This window comes from Salmo salar, chromosome ssa25, assembly GCF_905237065.1.
Source record: "Salmo salar chromosome ssa25, Ssal_v3.1, whole genome shotgun sequence".
NCBI lineage: Eukaryota > Metazoa > Chordata > Actinopteri > Salmoniformes > Salmonidae > Salmo > Salmo salar.
In genome coordinates this window covers 53,059,862-53,082,246 of record NC_059466.1, presented here as the reverse complement: position 1 = coordinate 53,082,246, position 22,385 = coordinate 53,059,862, and the positions used below count along the sequence as shown (strand labels likewise).

The 22,385-nt window shown below is 48.0% G+C and overlaps 1 protein-coding gene across 1 annotated transcript in view; it reads left to right on the top strand.

Annotated features, from left to right (window-relative positions):
* LOC106590760 (bone morphogenetic protein receptor type-2-like) overlaps positions 1-22,385 on the top strand; it is a 148,790-nt gene that overhangs the window by 110,529 nt on the left and 15,876 nt on the right. Inside the window, 4 exon segments of the mRNA XM_045707457.1 lie at positions 920-1,080; positions 1,941-2,088; positions 12,783-12,919; positions 16,957-17,129. Of these exon segments, the coding sequence (XP_045563413.1) occupies positions 920-1,080; positions 1,941-2,088; positions 12,783-12,919; positions 16,957-17,129 (619 nt within the window).

The window sequence follows — 22,385 nt, the reverse complement described above, 5'->3', positions numbered from 1 at the left end:
TGTCCTTGAGTGGCCCGGCCAGAGCCCGGACTTGAACCCGATTTGAACATCTCTGGAGAGACCTGAAAATAGCTGTGCAGCGATACTCCCCATCCAACCTGACAGAGCTTGAGAGGATCTGGAGAGTAGAATGGGAGAAACTCCCCAAATACAGATGTGCTAAGCTTGTGGTGTCATACCCAAGAAGTATTAACTGTTATATAATGAAATATTACACTTCAACTATAGTACCTTATATATAGTATTACTGTGTTACAGTTCAACCATAGTACCTTATATATAGTATTACTGTGTTACAGTTCAACCATAGTACCTTATATATAGTATTACTGTGTTACAGTTCAACCATAGTACCTTATATATAGTATTACTGTGTTACAGTTCAACCATAGTACCTTATATATAGTATTACTGTGTTACAGTTTAACCATAGTACCTTATATATAGTATTACTGTGTTACAGTTTAACCATAGTACCTTATATATAGTATTACTGTGTTACAGTTCAACCATAGTACCTTATATATAGTATTACTGTGTTACAGTTCAACCATAGTTTCTACAGTAACTGTGTTATCCAGCAATGATCTTTAAGCAATCATGGTGACATGCACAGACTAATGGGCCTTTTCTCTCTCTCTCTCTCCCCCTCCCTCCCCTCCCTCTCTCCCCCTCTCCCCCTCTCTCTTCTCCTCTCTCCCCCTCTCCCCCCTCTCTGTTCTCCTCTCTCCCCTCTCTCTCTCTCCTCTCTCCCCTCCCCCCTCTCTCTCTCCCCTCTCCCTCCCATCTCTCCTCCCTCCCATCCCCTCTCCCTCATCCCATCCTCTCTCTCCTCTCCCTCCCTCCCTCCCTCCCTCCCCGTCCTCCCTCCCTCCCTCCCTCCCTCCCGTCCTCTCTCCCTCTCTTCCCTCTCTCCCAGACATCTACAAGCCAGCCGTATCTCACAGAGACCTGAACAGCAGGAATGTTCTAGTAAAGAACGATGGGACGTGTGTGATCAGTGACTTTGGTCTGTCCATGAAGCTGACAGGGAACAGACTGGTCAGGCCTGGAGAGGAGGAGAACGCTGCCATCAGTGAGGTGAGTCCCTGACCTCTAACCTCTAACCCCAGGTGGTCAGGCCTGGAGAGGAGGAGAACGCTGCCATCAGTGAGGTGAGTCCCTGACCTCTAACCTCTAACCCCAGGTGGTCAGGCCTGGAGAGGAGGAGAACGCTGCCATCAGTGAGGTGAGTCCCTGACCTCTAACCTCTAACCCCAGGTGGTCAGGCCTGGAGAGGAGGAGAACGCTGCCATCAGCGAGGTGAGTCCCTAACCTCTAACCTCTAACCTCTAACCCCAGGTGGTCAGGCCTGGAGAGGAGGAGAACGCTGCCATCAGTGAGGTGAGTCCCTGACCTCTAACCTCTAACCTCTAACCCCAGGTGGTCAGGCCTGGAGAGGAGGAGAACGCTGCCATCAGTGAGGTGAGTCCCTGACCTTTAACCTCTAACCTCTAACCCCAGGTGGTCAGGCCTGGAGAGGAGGAGAACGCTGCCATCAGCGAGGTGAGTCCCTGACCTTTAACCTCTAACCCTAACCTCTAACCCCAGGTGGTCAGGCCTGGAGAGGAAGAGAACGCTGCCATCAGTGAGGTGAGTCCCTGACCTTTAACCTCTAACCTCTAACCCCAGGTGGTCAGGCCTGGAGAGGAGGAGAACGCTGCCATCAGTGAGGTGAGTCCCTGACCTCTAACCTCTAACCCCAGGTGGTCAGGCCTGGAGAGGAGGAGAACGCTGCCATCAGTGAGGTGAGTGGGTCAACTCCACTGACTGGGCTCAACTGTAAACCACCCTCAGCCAGCACCCTCTTTAATAGCTAATAATGAAAGTACTACCACAGCTCTAAGATGGACAGAATTTAAACCCAGTTTAACTCTAATTCTGGTTCTGTCTCTCTCCAGGTGGGTACAGTCCGCTACATGGCCCCAGAGGTTCTGGAAGGGGCGGTGAACCTGAGGGACTGCGAGTCGGCTCTGAAGCAGGTGGACATGTACGCCCTGGGTCTGATCTACTGGGAGACCTTCATGAGGTGTACTGACCTCTTCCCAGGTAATAGCCCCTAACCCCTGACCTTTCGAACTCCAGATACTGCGGGAGCATTCAACAGTGTCTTATGATGATGTGTCCTCCAGGAGAGATGATGGTGGTGGTGGTGGTGGTGGTGGTGATATTGTGTCCTCCAGGAGAGATGATGGTGGTGGTGATATTGTGTCCTCCAGGAGAGATGATGGTGGTGGTGGTGGTGGTGGTATTGTGTCCTCCAGGAGAGATGATGGTGGTGGTGGTGGTGGTGGTGATATTGTGTCCTCCAGGAGAGATGATGGTGGTGGTGATATTGTGTCCTCCAGGAGAGATGGTGATGGTGGTGGTGATATTGTGTCCTCCAGGAGAGATGATGGTGATATTTTGTCCTCCAGGAGAGATGATGGTGGTGGTGGTGGTGATATTGTGTCCTCCAGGAGAGATGGTGATGGTGGTGGTGATATTTTATCCTCCAGGAGAGATGATGGTGGTGGTGATATTTTGTCCTCCAGGAGAGATGGTGGTGGTGATATTGTGTCCTCCAGGAGAGATGGTGATGGTGGTGGTGATATTGTGTCCTCCGGGAGAGATGATGGTGATATTTTGTCCTCCAGGAGAGATGATGGTGGTGGTGGTGGTGATATTGTGTCCTCCAGGAGAGATGGTGATGGTGGTGGTGATATTGTGTCCTCCGGGAGAGATGATGGTGATATTTTGTCCTCCAGGAGAGATGATGGTGGTGGTGGTGGTGATATTGTGTCCTCCAGGAGAGATGATGGTGGTGGTGATATTTTGTCCTCCAGGAGAGATGATGGTGGTGGTGGTGGTGATATTGTGTCCTCCAGGAGAGATGGTGGTGGTGGTGGTGGTGGTGGTGGTGGTGGTGATATTGTGTCCTCCAGGAGAGATGGTGGTGGTGGTGGTGGTGGTGGTGGTGATATTGTGTCCTCCAGGAGAGATGATGGTGGTGGTGATATTGTGTCCTCCAGGAGAGATGGTGGTGGTGGTGATATTTTGTCCTCCAGGAGAGATGATGGTGGTGATATTGTGTCCTCCAGGAGAGATGGTGGTGGTGGTGATATTGTGTCCTCCAGGAGAGATGATGGTGGTGGTGATATTGTGTCCTCCAGGAGAGATGATGGTGGTGATGGTATTGTGTCCTCCAGGAGAGATGATGGTGGTGATATTGTGTCCTCCAGGAGAGATGATGGTGGTGATATTGTGTCCTCCAGGAGAGATGGTGGTGGTATTGTGTCCTCCAGGAGAGATGGTGGTGGTGGTATTGTGTCCTCCAGGAGAGATGATGGTGGTGGTGATGGTATTGTGTCCTCCAGGAGAGATGATGGTGGTGGTGATATTTTGTCCTCCAGGAGAGATGATGGTGGTGGTGATATTGTGTCCTCCAGGAGAGATGGTGGTGGTGGTGATATTTTGTCCTCCAGGAGAGATGATGGTGGTGGTGATATTGTGTCCTCCAGGAGAGATGATGGTGGTGGTGATATTGTGTCCTCCAGGAGAGATGGTGGTGGTGATATTGTGTCCTCCAGGAGAGATGGTGGTGGTGGTGATATTGTGTCCTCCAGGAGAGATGATGGTGGTGGTGATATTGTGTCCTCCAGGAGAGATGATGGTGGTGGTGGTGGTGATATTGTGTCCGCCAGGAGAGATGGTGGTGGTGATATTGTGTCCTCCAGGAGAGATGGTGGTGGTGGTGGTATTGTGTCCTCCAGGAGAGATGATGGTGGTGGTGATATTGTGTCCTCCAGGAGAGATGATGGTGGTGGTGATGGTATTGTGTCCTCCAGGAGAGATGATGGTGGTGGTGATATTGTGTCCTCCAGGAGAGATGGTGGTGGTGGTGATATTGTGTCCTCCAGGAGAGATGGTGGTGGTGGTGATATTGTGTCCTCCAGGAGAGATGATGGTGGTGGTGATGGTATTGTGTCCTCCAGGAGAGATGGTGGTGGTGGTGATATTGTGTCCTCCAGGAGAGATGATGGTGGTGGTGATATTGTGTCCTCCAGGAGAGATGGTGGTGGTGGTGATATTGTGTCCTCCAGGAGAGATGGTGGTGGTGGTATTGTGTCCTCCAGGAGAGATGATGGTGGTGGTGATGGTATTGTGTCCTCCAGGAGAGATGGTGGTGGTGGTGGTGGTGGTGATGGTATTGTGTCCTCCAGGAGAGATGATGGTGGTGGTGGTGATATTGTGTCCTCCAGGAGAGATGGTGGTGGTGATATTGTGTCCTCCAGGAGAGATGGTGGTGGTGATGGTATTGTGTCCTCCAGGAGAGATGGTGGTGGTGATGGTATTGTGTCCTCCAGGAGAGATGGTGGTGGTGGTATTGTGTCCTCCAGGAGAGATGGTGGTGGTGGTATTGTGTCCTCCAGGAGAGATGATGGTGGTGGTGGTGGTGGTGGTATTGTGTCCTCCAGGAGAGATGGTGGTGGTGGTGGTGGTGATATTGTGTCCTCCAGGAGAGATGGTGGTGGTGGTATTGTGTCCTCCAGGAGAGATGATGGTGGTGGTGGTGGTGGTGGTGGTATTGTGTCCTCCAGGAGAGATGGTGGTGGTGGTGGTGGTGGTATTGTGTCCTCCAGGAGAGATAGTGGTGGTGGTGGTGGTGGTGGTGATATTGTGTCCTCCAGGAGAGATAGTGGTGGTGGTGGTGGTGGTATTGTGTCCTCCAGGAGAGATAGTGGTGGTGGTGGTGGTGGTATTGTGTCCTCCAATGAGAGATGATGAGTCTGGCTGCCCAACTGATTGGCAAACGTACTGCAAATTAAGAAGTCACATGACTAAATAAAAATAACCTATACTATGAAGCAAAGATACATTATTTAAAGAATGACATTTTGGGGAAAAAAAGCCAACTCAGCTCCATCATTCATTGAATCTGATGGCTCATTCATCACAAAACCCAGTGATATTACCAATTACTTTAATGATTTTTTTTCATTGGCAAGACTAGCAACATGCCAGCAACAAACACTGACACTACACATCCAAGTATATCTGACCAAATTATGAAAGACAAGAATTGTCATTTTAAATTCCTTAAAGTCAGCGTAGAAGAGGTGAAAAATGATTCTGTTTCGACAATGACAATCCACTGAGGTCTGACAACTTGGATGGAAAATTACTGAGGATAATAGCGGACGATATTGCCACTCCTATTTGCCACATCTTCAATTTAAGCCTACTTGAGAGTGTGTTGCCCTCAGGCCTGGAGGGAAGCTAAAGTCAATCCGCTACCTAAGAATAGTAAAGCCCCCTTTACTGGCTCAAATAGCCGAGCAATCATAAAATGATTGTGGGGGCTGTCTTGTTAGACTTCAGTGAATCTTCTGACATTATCGATCATAGTCTACTGCTGGAAAAACGTATGTGTTATGGCTTTACACCCCTGCTATAATGTGGATAAAGAGTAACCTGTCTAACAGAACACAGAGGGTGTTCTTTAATGGAAGCCTCTCAAATATAATACAGGTAGAATCAGGAATTCCCCAGGGAAGCTGTTTAGGCCCCTTGCTCTTTCAATTTTTACTATTGGACATGCCACTAACTTTGAGTAAAGCCAGTGTGTCTATGTATGCGGATGACTCAACACTACACACGTCAGCGACTGAAATGACTGCAACACTCAACAAGGAGCTGCAGTTAGTTTCAGAGTGGGTGGCAAGGAATAAGTTAGCTCTCAATATTTCTAAAACTAAAAGCATTGTATTTGGGACAGAAAATTCACTAAACCCTAAACCTCAACTAAATCTTGTCATAAATAATGTGGAAATTGAGCAAGTTGAGGTGACTAAACTGCTTGGAGTAACACTAGATTGTAAACTGTCATGGTCAAAACATAATGATACAACAGTAGCTAAGATGGGGAGAAGTCTGTCCATAATAAAGCTCTGCTCTGCCTTCTAAACAACACTATCAACAAGGCAGATCCTACAGGCCCTAGTTTCTACCTTCTTAACAGCACTATCAACAAGGCAGGTCCTACAGGCCCTAGTTTCAACCTTCTTAACAACACTATCAACAAGGCAGGTCCTACAGGCCCTAGTTTCTACCTTCTTAACAACACTATCAACAAGGCAGGTCCTACAGGCCCTAGTTTCTACCTTCTTAACAACACTATCAACAAGGCAGGTCCTACAGGCCCTAGTTTCTACCTTCTTAACAACACTATCAACAAGGCAGGTCCTACAGGCCCTAGTTTCTACCTTCTTAACAACACTATCAACAAGGCAGGTCCTACAGGCCCTAGTTCCTACCTTCTTAACAGCACTATCAACAAGGCAGATCCTACAGGCCCTAGTTTCTACCTTCTTAACAACACTATCAACAAGGCAGGTCCTACAGGCCCTAGTTTCTACCTTCTTAACAACACTATCAACAAGGCAGGTCCTACAGGCCCTAGTTTCTACCTTCTTAACAACACTATCAACAAGGCAGGTCCTACAGGCCCTAGTTTCTACCTTCTTAACAACACTATCAACAAGGCAGGTCCTACAGGCCCTAGTTTCTAACTTCTTAACAACACTATCAACAAGGCAGGTCCTACAGGCCCTAGTTTCTACCTTCTTAACAACACTATCAACAAGGCAGGTCCTACAGGCCCTAGTTTCTACCTTCTTAACAACACTATCAACAAGGCAGGTCCTACAGGCCCTAGTTTCTACCTTCTTAACAACACTATCAACAAGGCAGGTCCTACAGGCCCTAGTTTCTACCTTCTTAACAACACTATCAACAAGGCAGGTCCTACAGGCCCGAGTTTAGCTGCACCTGGACTACTGTTCAGTCGTGTGGTCAGGTACCACAAAAAAGGACTTAGGAAAATTGCAATTGTCTCAGAACAGGGCACTTGGATGTACACAGAGAGCTGATATTAATAATATGCATGTCAATCTCTCCTGGCTCAAAGTGGAGGAGAGAATGACTTCATCACTACTTGTATTTGTGAGAGGTATTGACATGTTGAATGCACCAAGCTGTACTAGCACACAGCTCAGACACCCATCCATACCCCACAAGACATGCCACCAGAGGTCTGTTTAAACTACTGGCACACAGCTCAGACACCCATCCATACCCCACCTGACATGCCACCAGAGGTCTGTCTAAACTACTGGCACACAGCTCAGACACCCCATACATACCCCACAAGACATGCCACCAGAGGTCTGTCTAAACTACTGGCACACAGCTCAGACACCCATCCATACCCCACAAGACATGCCACCAGAGGTCTGTTTAAACTACTGGCACACAGCTCAGACACCCATCCATACCCCACAAGACATGCCACCAGAGGTCTGTCTAAACTACTGGCACACAGCTCAGACACCCATCCATACCCCACAAGACATGCCACCAGAGGTCTGTTTAAACTACTGGCACACAGCTCAGACACCCCATCCATACCCCACCTGACATGCCACCAGAGGTCTGTCTAAACTACTGGCACACAGCTCAGACACCCATCCATACCCCACAAGACATGCCACCAGAGGTCTCTTCACAGTCCCCAAGTCCAGAACAGACTATGGGAGGCGCACAGTACTACATAGAGCCATGACTACATGGAACTCTATTCCACATCGAGCAACTGATGCCAGCAGTAACATATGATTAAAAAAAAACACCGTAGGGAACAGCGGGGACTGTGAAGCAACACAAACACACACACACACACACACACACACACACACACACACACACACACACACACACACACACATGGATTTAGTACTGTAGATATGTGGTAGTGGTGGAGTAGGGGCCTGAGGACACACAGTGTGTTGTGAAATCTGTTAATGTGTTGTAATGTTTTTAAATGGTAATAAACTGCCTTAATTTCACTGGACCCCAGGAAGAGTAGCTGCTGCCTTGGCAGGAACTAATGGGGATCCATAATAAACCCCAGGAAGAGTAGCTGCTGCCTTGGCAGGAACTAATGGGGATCCATAATAAACCCCGGAAAGAGTAGCTGCTGCCTTGGCAGGAACTAATGGGGATCCATAATAAACCCCAGGAAGAGTAGCTGCTGCCTTGGCAGGAACTAATGGGATCCATAATAAACCCCAGGAAGAGTAGCTGCTGCCTTGGCAGGAACTAATGGGGATCCATAATAAACCCCAGGAAGAGTAGCTGCTGCCTTGGCAGGAACTAATGTGGATCCATAATAAACCCCAGGAAGAGTAGCTGCTGCCTTGGCAGGAACTAATGTGGATCCATAATAAACCCCAGGAAGAGTAGCTGCTGCCTTGGCAGGAACTAATGGGATCCATAATAAACCCCAGGAAGAGTAGCTGCTGCCTTGGCAGGAACTAATGGGGGTCCATAATAAACCCCAGGAAGAGTAGCTGCTGCCTTGGCAGGAACTAATGGGGATCCATAATAAACCCCAGGAAGAGTAGCTGCTGCCTTGGCAGGAGCTAATGGGGATCCATAATAAACCCCAGGAAGAGTAGCTGCTGCCTTGGCAGGAACTAATGGGGATCCATAATAAACCCCAGGAAGAGTAGCTGCTGCCTTGACAGGAACTAATGGGGATCCATAATAAACCCCAGGAAGAGTAGCTGCTGCCTTGGCAGGAACTAATGGGGATCCATAATAAACCCCAGGAAGAGTAGCTGCTGCCTTGGCAGGAACTAATGGGGATCCATAATAAACCCCAGGAAGAGTAGCTGCTGCCTTGGCAGGAACTAATGGGGATCCATAATAAACCCCAGGAAGAGTAGCTGCTGCCTTGGCAGGAACTAATGGGGATCCATAATAAACCCCAGGAAGAGTAGCTGCTGCCTTGGCAGGAACTAATGGGGATCCATAATAAACCCCAGGAAGAGTAGCTGCTGCCTTGGCAGGAACTAATGGGGATCCATAATAAACCCCAGGAAGAGTAGCTGCTGCCTTGGCAGGAACTAATGGGGATCCATAATAAACCCCAGGAAGAGTAGCTGCTGCCTTGGCAGGAACTAATGGGGATCCATAATAAACCCCAGGAAGAGTAGCTGCTGCCTTGGCAGGAACTAATGGGGATCCATAATAAACCCCAGGAAGAGTAGCTGCTGCCTTGGCAGGAACTAATGTGGATCCATAATAAACCCCAGGAAGAGTAGCTGCTGCCTTGGCAGGAACTAATGGGGATCCATAATAAACCCCAGGAAGAGTAGCTGCTGCCTTGGCAGGAACTAATGGGGATCCATAATAAACCCCAGGAAGAGTAGCTGCTGCCTTGGCAGGAACTAATGGGGATCCATAATAAACCCCAGGAAGAGTAGCTGCTGCCTTGACAGGAACTAATGGGGATCCATAATAAATCCCAGGAAGAGTAGCTGCTGCCTTGGCAGGAACTAATGTGGATCCATAATAAACCCCAGGAAGAGTAGCTGCTGCCTTGGCAGGAACTAATGGGGATCCATAATAAACCCCAGGAAGAGTAGCTGCTGCCTTGGCAGGAACTAATGGGGATCCATAATAAACCCCATGAAGAGTAGCTGCTCCCTTGGCAGGAACTAATGGGGATCCATAATAAACCCCAGGAAGAGTAGCTGCTGCCTTGACAGGAACTAATGGGGATCCATAATAAACCCCAGGAAGAGTAGCTGCTGCCTTGGCAGGAACTAATGGGGATCCATAATAAACCCCAGGAAGAGTAGCTGCTGCCTTGGCAGGAACTAATGGGGATCCATAATAAACCCCAGGAAGAGTAGCTGCTGCCTTGGCAGGAACTAATGGGGATCCATAATAAACACCAGGCAGAGTAGCTGCTGCCTTGGCAGGAACTAATGGGGATCCATAATAAACCCCAGGAAGAGTAGCTGCTGCCTTGGCAGGAACTAATGGGGATCCATAATAAACCCCAGGAAGAGTAGGTGCTGCCTTGGCAGGAACTAATGTGGATCCATAATAAACCCCAGGAAGAGTAGCTGCTGCCTTGGCAGGAACTAATGGGGATCCATAATAAACCCCAGGAAGAGTAGCTGCTTCCTTGACAGGAACTAATGGGGATCCATAATAAACCCCAGGAAGAGTAGCTGCTGCCTTGGCAGGAACTAATGGGGATCCATAATAAACCCCAGGAAGAGCAGCTGCTGCCTTGGCAGGAACTAATGGGGATCCATAACAAACCCCAGGAAGAGTAGCTGCCGCCTTGGCAGGAACTAATGGGGATCCATAACAAACCCCAGGAAGAGTAGCTGCCGCCTTGGCAGGAACTAATGGGGATCCATAACAAACCCCAGGAAGAGTAGCTGCCGCCTTGGCAGGAACTAATGGGGATCCATAACAAACCCCCAGGAAGAGTAGCTGCCGCCTTGGCAGGAACTAATGGGGATCCATAACAAACCCCAGGAAGAGTAGCTGCCGCCTTGGCAGGAACTAATGGGGATCCATAACAAACCCCAGGAAGAGTAGCTGCCGCCTTGACAGGAACTAATGGGGATCCATAATAAACCCCAGGGAGAGTAGCTGCCGCCTTGGCAGGAACTAATGGGGATCCATAATAAACCCCAGGGAGAGTAGCTGCCGCCTTGGCAGGAACTAATGGGGATCCATAATAAACCCCAGGAAGAGTAGCTGCGGCCTTGGCAGGAACTAATGGGGATCCATAATAAACCCCAGGAAGAGTAGCTGCGGCCTTGGCAGGAACTAATGGGGATCCATAATAAACCCCAGGAAGAGTAGCTGCTGCCTTGGCAGGAACTAATAGGGATCCATAATAAACCACAGGAAGAGTAGCCGCTGCCTTGGCAGGAACTAACGGGGATCCATAATAAACCCCAGGAAGAGTAGCCGCTGCCTTGACAGGAAGTAACGGGGATCCATAATAAACCCCAGGAAGAGTAGCCGCTGCCTTGGCAGGAACTAACGGGGATCCATAATAAACCCCAGGAAGAGTAGCCGCTTCCTTGGCAGGAACTAACGGGGATCCATAATAAACCCCAGGAAGAGTAGCTGCTGCCTTGGCAGGAACTAATGGGGATCCATATTAAACCCCAGGAAGAGTAACTGCTGCCTTGGCAGGAACTAATGGGGATCCATAATAAACCCCAGGAAGAGTAGCTGCTGCCTTGGCAGGAACTAATGGGGATCCATAATAAACCCCAGGAACTAATGGGGAACAATAATAAATACAAATACAAATGTTGATATTGTGTTCTCCAGGGGAGATGGTAATGTTGATATTGTGTCCTCCAGGAGAGATGGTAATGTTGATATTGTGTCCTGCAGGAGAGATGGTAATGTTGATATTGTGTCCTCCAGGAGAGATGGTAATTTTGATATTGTGTCCTCCAGGAGAGATGGTAATGTTGATATTGTGTTCTCCAGTAGAGATGGTAATGTTTATATTGTGTTCTCCAGGAGAGATGGTAATGTTGATATTGTGTTCTCCAGGAGAGATGGTAATGTTGATATTGTGTTCTCCAGGAGAGATGGTAATGTTGATATTGTGTCCTCCAGGAGAGATGGTAATGTTGATATTTTGTCCTCCAGGAGAGATGGTAATGTTGATATTGTGTCCTCCAGGAGAGATGGTAATGTTGATATTGTGTCCTCCAGGAGAGATGGTAATGTTGATATTGTGTCCTCCAGGAGAGATGGTAATGTTGATATTGTGTCCTCCAGGAGAGATGGTAATGTTGATATTGTGTTCTCCAGTAGAGATGGTAATGTTGATATTGTGTTCTCCAGGAGAGATGGTAATGTTGATATTGTGTTCTCCAGGAGAGATGGTAATGTTGATATTGTGTCCTCCAGGAGAGATGGTAATGTTGATATTGTGTCCTCCAGGAGAGATGGTAATGTTGATATTGTGTCCTCCAGGAGAGATGGTAATGTTGATATTGTGTTCTCCAGGAGAGATGGTAATGTTGATATTGTGTTCTCCAGGAGAGATGGTAATGTTGATATTGTGTTCTCCAGGAGAGATGGTAATGTTGATATTGTGTCCTCCAGGAGAGATGGTAATGTTGATATTGTGTCCTCCAGGAGAGATGGTAATGTTGATATTGTGTCCTCCAGGAGAGATGGTAATGATGATATTATGTTCTCCAGGAGAGATGGTAATGTTGATATTGTGTCCTCCAGGAGAGATGGTAATGTTGGTATTGTGTTCTCCAGGAGATATGGTAATGTTGATATTGTCTCCTCCAGGAGAGATGGTAATGTTGATATTGATTCCTCCAGGAGAGATGGTAATGTTGATATTGATTCTTTCAGGAGAGATGGTAATGTTGATATTGTGTCCTCCAGGAGAGATGGTAATGTTGATATTGTGTCGCCAGGAGAGATGGTAATGTTGATATTGTGTTCTCCAGGAGAGATGGTAATGTTGATATTGTGTTCTCCAGTAGAGATGGTAATGTTGATATTGTGTTCTCCAGGAGAGATGGTAATGTTGATTTCGTGTTCTCCAGGAGAGATGGTAATGTTGATATTGAGTTCTCCAGGAGAGATGGTAATGTTGATATTGTGTTCTCCAGGAGAGATGGTAATGTTGATATTGTGTTCTCCAGGAGAGATGGTAATGTTGATATTGTGTTCTGCAGGAGAGATGGTAATGTTGATATTGTGTTCTCCAGGAGAGATGGTAATGTTGATATTGTGTTCTCCAGGAGAGATGGTAATGTTGATATTGTGTTCTCCAGGAGAGATGGTAATGTTGATATTGTGTTCTCCAGGAGAGATGGTAATGTTGATATTGTGATCTCCAGGGGAGGCGGTGCCTGACTACCAGATGGCGTTCCAGGCAGAGGCAGGAAACCACCCTTCCTTTGAGGACATGCAGGTGCTGGTCTCCAGAGAGAAAGAGAGACCCAAGTTCCCCGAGGCCTGGAAAGAGAACAGTCTGGTGAGGATAATACTATTATAACTGTTACTCAACACTGAAAGTTGTTTTTACACGTAAGAGTGGCACGGTGATCCAGTTCCCTGGAGTTTTGGTGAGAATTCCACAACGTACGTTTCGTCTGTTTCTACATGCTAGCTTGTAGCTAGCATGTTAGCTTGTGGCTAGCATGTTAGCATGTTAGCTTGTAGCTAGCATGTTAGCATGTTAGCTTGTAGCTAGCATGTTAGCATGTTAGCTTGTAGCTAGCATGTTAGCATGTTAGCTTGTAGCTAGCATGTTAGCATGTTAGCTTGTAGCTAGCATGTTAGCTTGTTTACGTACATTCAGCTTCAACAAACAACAAGTTCCGTCTGTTGTCTGAACGGAATGCAGAATGGAATGCGTTTATTTTAGCTAGCGCTAAAGAACTGTTGACTGACATCTGTTCAATTACTTGCGAGCCCAACGTGTCATTTCGCTAGAGAGAAATCAAATCATATCAAATCAAATCATTAAAATCAAATCATTCATATCAAATGATTCAAATCAAATCAATCAAATGATTCAAATCAAATGATTCAAATCAAATCAAATTATTCAAATCAAATCAAATCATTCAAATCATTCAAATCAAATCATTCAAATCAAATCATTCAAATCATTCAAATCAATCAAATCAAATGATTCACGAGAGAAATGAAGTCAAGAACTACAGTATATTCAGTCGTGGAAAAAGGATCCAATTGTCACACTGGAGTAAAAGTATAGATACCTTCATAGAAAGTTACTCAAGTAAAATGTGAAAGTCACCCAGGAAAATACCACTTGAGGAAAAGTCTAAAAGTATTTGGTTTTAAATATACTTAAGTATCAAAGGTAAATGTAATTGCTAAAATATACTTCAGTATCAAAAGTAGAAGTAAAAGTATAAATCATTTCAAATTCCTTATATTAAGCAAAGCAGATGGCATCGTTTTCTTGTTATTTAAAATGTATTTACGCATAACCAGGGGCACGCTCCAACACTCCAACATCATTTACAGATAGCCAGGGGAACACTCCAACACTCAGACATCATTTACAGATAGCCAGGGGTACACTCCAACACTCAGACATCATTTACAGATAGCCAGGGGTACACTCCAACACTCAGACATTATTTACAGATAGCCAGGGTCACACTCCAACACTCAGACATCATTTACAGATAGCCAGGGGAACACTCCAACACTCAGACATCATTTACAGATAGCCAGGGGAACACTCCAACACTCAGACATCATTTACAGATAGCCAGGGGTACACTCCAACACTCAGACATCATTTACAGATAGCCAGGGGAACACTCCAACACTCAGACATCATTTACAGATAGCCAGGGGAACACTCCAACACTCAGACATCATTTACAGATAGCCAGTGGAACACTCCAACACTCAGACATCATTTACAGATAGCCAGGGGAACACTCCAACACTCAGACATCATTTACAGATAGCCAGGGGAACACTCCAACACTCAGACATCATTTACAGATAGCCAGGGGAACACTCCAACACTCAGACATTATTTACAGATAGCCAGGGGAACACTCCAACACTCAGACATCATTTACAGATAGCCAGGGGAACACTCCAACACTCAGACATCATTTACAGATAGCCAGGGGAACACTCCAACACTCAGACATTATTTACAGATAGCCAGGGGAACACTCCAACACTCAGACATCATTTACAGATAGCCAGGGGCACTCTACAACACTCAGACATCATTTACAGATAGCCAGGGGTACACTCCAACACTCAGACATTATTTACAGATAGCCAGGGTCACACTCCAACACTCAGACATCATTTACAGATAGCCAGGGGTACACTCCAACACTCAGACATTATTTACAGATAGCCAGGGTCACACTCCAACACTCAGACATCATTTACAGATAGCCAGGGGAACACTCCAACACTCAGACATCATTTACAGATAGCCAGGGGTACACTCCAACACTCAGACATCATTTACAGATAGCCAGGGGAACACTCCAACACTCAGACATCATTTACAGATAGCCAGGGGAACACTCCAACACTCAGACATCATTTACAGATAGCCAGTGGAACACTCCAACACTCAGACATCATTTACAGATAGCCAGGGGAACACTCCAACACTCAGACATTATTTACAGATAGCCAGTGGAACACTCCAACACTCAGACATCATTTACAGATAGCCAGGGGAACACTCCAACACTCAGACATCATTTACAGATAGCCAGGGGAACACTCCAACACTCAGACATCATTTACAGATAGCCAGGGGAACACTCCAACACTCAGACATCATTTACAGATAGCCAGGGGAACACTCCAACACTCAGACATCATTTACAGATAGCCAGGGTCACACTCCAACACTCAGAAATTATTTACAGATAGTCAGGGGAACACTCCAAGACAGACAGACAGACAGACAGACAGACAGACAGACAGACAGACAGACAAGCAGACAGACAGACACGCAGACAGGCAGACACACAGGCAGACGCACAGACAGACGCACAGACAGACAGACAGACGCACAGACAGACGCACAGACAGACAGACACAGACAGACAGACAGACAGACAGACAGACAGACAGACAGACAGACAGACAGACAGACAGACAGACGCACAGACGCACAGACGCACAGACAGACAGACAGACAGACAGACAGACAGACGCACAGACAGACAGACGCACAGACAGACAGACAGACAGACAGACAGACGCACAGACAGACAGACAGACAGACAGACAGACAGACAGACAGACAGACAGACAGACAGACAGACAGACAGACAGACAGACAGACAGACAGACAGACAGACAGACAGACAGACAGACAGTTTATCCCTGCCATGAATACCATCTATCTCTAGAATAGTCTGTCGGTGTTCCTTAATGGTCCTGTTATCCAGGTGGACGGCCTCAAACCAGGCCCTGCTCCTATTGGTAGGGCACTTGACGGCGCAGGTCGGCATCCAAGGGTGAGGATTTGGATCTGTGGGTTGAGGACATGTGTGCCGTCCCCCCAGGATGTGATGGGCTTTTTTCCTACTGGCCTGCAGCTCAGAGAAGGAGACCAGCCGTCTGAGAGGCCTTACGGTACCCCAGATGATCATAGAGAAGGTCTCACAGCGGTTGTTCACAGTGGCTTGCTTCCTGTTCTTGACAGAGAGGGATGTGAACCAACACGCCAAAGGAGAAACACAGAATTTGTTTGTGGACAATGAATGAGTTCAGTTTTGCTGAGGAATTAATTGCTTTTTTTGGATTATGTTTTGCTCAAACTTCAGGGTGTTTTATCAAAGATGATACCAAGATATTTATACTGGTCCGCAGTGTCCATCTCCTCACCTGGTCCGCAGTGTCCATCTCCTCACCTGGTCCGCAGTGTCCATCTCCTCACCTGGTCCGCAGTGTCCATCTCCTCACCTGGTCCGCAGTGTCCATCTCCTCACCTGGTCCGCAGTGTCCATCTCCTCACCTGGTCCGCAGTGTCCATCTCCTCACCTGGTCCGCAGTGTCCATCTCCTCACCTGGTCCGCAGTGTCCATCTCCTCACTGTATATTTATACTGGTCCGCAGTGTCCATCTCCTCACTGTATATTTATACTGGTCCGCAGTGTCCATCTCCTCACCTGGTCCACAGTGTCCATCTCCTCACTGTATATTTATACTGGTCCGCAGTGTCCATCTCCTCACCTGGTCCACAGTGTCCATCTCCTCACTGTATATTTATACTGGTCCGCAGTGTCCATCTCCTCACTGTATATTTATACTGGTCCGCAGTGTCCATCTCCTCAACTGGTCCACAGTGTCCATCTCCTCACTGTATATTTATACTGGTCCGCAGTGTCCATCTCCTCACCATGGTTGATCACCTGGTCCTTCCTGGGGGACTTCCTTCTGAAGTCGTCTTGGAGACGTTTAACTCTGTCCCTTTTTTAATTGTGATGATACTGTCCTCCTCCTCCTCCTCCTCCTCTCCTCCTCCTCCTCTCCTCCCAGGCGGTTCGTTCCCTGAAGGAGACCATGGAGGACTGTTGGGACCAGGATGCTGAGGCCAGGCTGACGGCTCAGTGTTCAGAGGAGCGAATGGCTGAACTCCTGCTGATCTGGGACCGGACCAAGTCCGTCAGCCCCACGGTTAACCCCATGACCACCACACTGCAGAACGAGAGGTGAACACACACACACACACACACACTCACTCACACACACACACACACACACACACACACACACACACACACACACACACACACACACACACACACACACACACACACACACACACACACACACACACACACACACACACACACACACTCAGGACCAAGTCTGTCAGCCTTACGGTTAACCCCATGGCCACCACACTGCAGAACGAGAGGTGGGTAGCTAAGCAGAACACTTAAACAATAAAGCATGAGGTCCCTTTTGTCTATATTCTGATATCTTTGCTATATACACGGGTTACCAGGCTATATACACAGGGTACCAGGCTATATACACAGGGTACCAGGCTATATACACGGGTTACCAGGCTATATACACAGGGTACCAGGCTATATACACAGGGGTGCCAGGCTATATACACGGGTTACCAGGCTATATACACAGGGTACCAGGCTATATACACAGGGTGCCAGGCTATATACACAGGGTACCAGGCTATATACACAGGGTACCAGGCTATATACACGGGGTGCCAGGCTATATACACAGGGTACCAGGCTATATACACAGGGTACCAGGCTATATACACGGGGTACCAGGCTATATACACAGGGTACCAGGCTATATACACAGGGTACCAGGCTATATACACAGGGTACCAGGCTATATACACAGGGTGCCAGGCTATATACACAGGGTACCAGGCTATATACACAGGGTACCAGGCTATATACACAGGGTACCAGGCTATATACACAGGGTGCCAGGCTATATACACAGGGTACCAGGCTATATACACGGGGTACCAGGCTATATACACGGGGTACCAGGCTATATACACAGGGTACCAGGCTATATACACAGGGTACCAGGCTATATACACAGGGTGCCAGGCTATATACACAGGGTGCCAGGCTATATACACAGGGTACCAGGCTATATACACAGGGTGCCAGGCTATATACACAGGGTGCCAGGCTATATACACAGGGTGCCAGGCTATATACACAGGGTGCCAGGCTATATACACAGGGTGCCAGGCTATATACACAGGGTTACCAGGCTATATACACAGGGTTACCAGGCTATATACACAGGGTGCCAGGCTATATACACAGGGTACCAGGCTATATACACAGGGTGCCAGGCTATATACACAGGGTACCAGGCTATATACACAGGGTACCAGGCTATATACACAGGGTACCAGGCTATATACACAGGGTGCCAGGCTATATACACAGGGTGCCAGGCCATATACACAGGGTGCCAGGCTATATACACAGGGTGCCAGGCTATATACACAGGGTACCAGGCTATATACACGGGGTACAAGGCTATATACACAGGGTACCAGGCTATATACACAGGGTGCCAGGCTATATACACAGGGTGCCAGGCTATATACACAGGGTACCAGGCTATATACACAGGGTACCAGGCTATATACACAGGGTGCCAGGCTATATACACAGGGTGCCAGGCTATATACACAGGGTACCAGGCTATATACACAGGGTACCAGGCTATATACACAGGGGTACCAGGCTATATACACAGGGTACCAGGCTATATACACAGGGTACCAGGCTATATACACGGGGTTCCAGGCTATATACACAGGGTACCAGGCTATATACACGGGGTACAAGGCTATATACACGGGGTACCAGGCTATATACACAGGGTACCAGGCTATATACACAGGGTGCCAGGCTATATACACAGGGTACCAGGCTATATACACAGGGTACCAGGCTATATACACAGGGTGCCAGGCTATATACACAGGGTGCCAGGCTATATACACGGGGTACCAGGCTATATACATGGGGTACCAGGCTATATACACAGGGTACCAGTACTGAGTCAATGTGCAGGGGTACAAGGTAATTGAGGTAGATATGTACATATAGGTAGGGGTAAGGGATAGATAATAGACAGTAACAGCAGTATACTGTAGGTAGGGGTAAAGGATAGATAATAGACAGTAACAGCAGTATACTGTAGGTAGGGGTAAAGGATAGATAATAGACAGTATACTGTAGGTAGGGGTAAAGGATAGATAATAGACAGTAACAGCAGTATAGTGTAGGTAGGGGTAAAGGATAGATAGTAGACAGTAACAACAGTGTATATGATGACTCAAAAAAGGGTCAATGCAATTTGGTTATCTAGTTCAAAGTCTTATGGCTTGGGGATAAAAGGTGTTCAACCAACCAGCATCCAGGATCCAATCAAACCATTTGATAATGGAGCAATAAGGCCAGGAGGTGTGGTATATACCACGGCGAAGGGTTGTTCTTAGGCACGACGCAACGCGGAGTGCCTGCATACAGCCCTTAGTATGAACTGGTCACCACCGTAATTAGAAAATATAAATGTTTGTAATGCCCGTGGTTTACGGTATGATACACCATGGCTGGCAACCAATCAGCATTCAGGGCTCGAACCACCCAGTTGATAATAATGTGTAGTTAGCTGGTCACTGGGCACGGCGCTATATCGACCCACCAGGACCCGCTATGTCAACCCACCAGGACCCACTATATCAACCCACCAGGACCCACCAGGACCCGCTATATCAACCCACCAGGACCCACCAGGACCCGCTATATCAACCCACCAGGACCCGCTATATCAACCCACCAGGACCCGCTATATCAACCCACCAGGACCCGCTATATCAACCCACCAGGACCCACTATATCAACCCACCAGGACCCACTATATCAACCCACCTTTACCCGCTATATCAACCCACCTTTACCCGCTATATCAACCCACCAGGACCCGCTATATCAACCCACCAGGACCCGCTATATCAACCCACCAGGACCCACTATATCAACCCACCAGGACCCACTATATCAACACACCTTTACCCGCTATATCAACCCACCTTTACCCACTATATCAACCCACCAGGACCCACTATATCAACCCACCAGGACCCGCTATATCAACCCACCTTTACCCGCTATATCAACCCACCTTTACCAGCTATATCAACCCACCAGGACCCGCTATATCAACCCACCAGGACCCACTATATCAACACACCTTTACCCGCTATATCAACACACCTTTACCCGCTATATCAACCCACCAGGACCCACTATATCAACCCACCAGGACCCGCTATATCAACCCACCTTTACCCGCTATATCAACCCACCTTTACCCACTATATCAACACACCAGGACCCACTATATCAACCCACCTTTACCCACTATATCAACCAACCAGGACCCACTATATCAACCCACCAGGACCCGCTATATCAACCCACCAGGACCCACTATATCAACCCACCTTTACCCGCTATATCAACCCACCAGGACCCACTATATCAACCCACCTTTACCCGCTATATCAACACACCAGGACCCGCTATATCAACCCACCAGGACCCGCTATATCAACACACCAGGACCCGCTATATCAACCCACCAGGACCCACTATATCAACCCACCAGGACCCACTATATCAACCCACCAGGACCCGCTATATCAACCCACCAGGACCCGCTATATCAACCCACCAGGACCCACCAGGACCCGCTATATCAACACACCAGGACCCACTATATGAACACACCAGGACCCGCTATATCAACACACCAGGACCCGCTATATCTACACACCAGGACCCGCTATATCAACCCACCTTTACCCACTATATCAACCCACCTTTACCCGCTATATCAACCCACCAGGACCCGCTATATCAACCCACCTTTACCCGCTATATCAACCCACCTTTACCCACTATATCAACACACCAGGACCCACTATATCAACCCACCTTTACCCACTATATCAACCCACCAGGACCCGCTATATCAACCCACCTTTACCCACTATATCAACCCACCAGGACCCGCTATATCAACACACCAGGACCCGCTATATCAACCCACCAGGACCCACTATATCAACACACCTTTACCCGCTATATCAACACACCTATACCCGCTATATCAACCCACCAGGACCCACTATATCAACCCACCAGGACCCGCTATATCAACCCACCTTTACCCGCTATATCAACCCACCTTTACCCACTATATCAACACACCAGGACCCACTATATCAACCCACCTTTACCCACTATATCAACCAACCAGGACCCACTATATCAACCCAGCAGGACCTGCTATATCAACCCACCAGGACCCACTATATCAACCCACCTTTACCCGCTATATCAACCCACCAGGACCCACTATATCAACCCACCTTTACCCACTATATCAACACACCAGGACCCGCTATATCAACCCACCAGGACCCGCTATATCAACACACCAGGACCCGCTATATCAACCCACCAGGACCCACTATATCAACCCACCAGGAACCACTATATCAACCCACCAGGACCCACTATATCAACCCACCAGGACCCGCTATATCAACCCACCAGGACCCGCTATATCAACCCACCAGGACCCACCAGGACCCGCTTTATCAACACACCAGGACCCACTATATGAACACCCCAGGACCCGCTATATCAACACACCAGGACCCGCTATATCTACACACCAGGACCCGCTATATCAACCCACCTTTACCCACTATATCAACCCACCTTTACCCGCTATATCAACCCACCAGGACCCGCTATATCAACCCACCTTTACCCGCTATATCAACCCACCTTTACCCACTATATCAACACACCAGGACCCACTATATCAACCCACCTTTACCCACTATATCAACCCACCAGGACCCGCTATATCAACCCACCTTTACCCACTATATCAACCCACCAGGACCCGCTATATCAACACACCAGGACCTGCTATATCAACACACCAGGACCCGCTATATCAACCCACCAGGACCCGCTATATCAAGCCACCAGGACCCGCTATATCAACACACCAGGACCCGCTATATCTACCCACCAGGACCCGCTATATCAACCCACCTTTACCCACTATATCAACCCACCAGGACCCGCTATATCAACCCCCCTTTACCCACTATATCAACCCACCAGGACCCGCTATATCAACCCACCAGGACCCACCAGGACCCGCTATATCAACCCACCAGGACCCACTATATCAACCCACCAGGACCCACCAGGACCCGCTATATCAACACACCAGGACCCGCTATATCAACCCACCAGGACCCACTATATCAACCCACCAGGACCCCACCAGGACCCGCTATATCAACCCACCAGGACACGCTATATCAACCCACCAGGACCCGCTATATCAACCCACCAGGACCC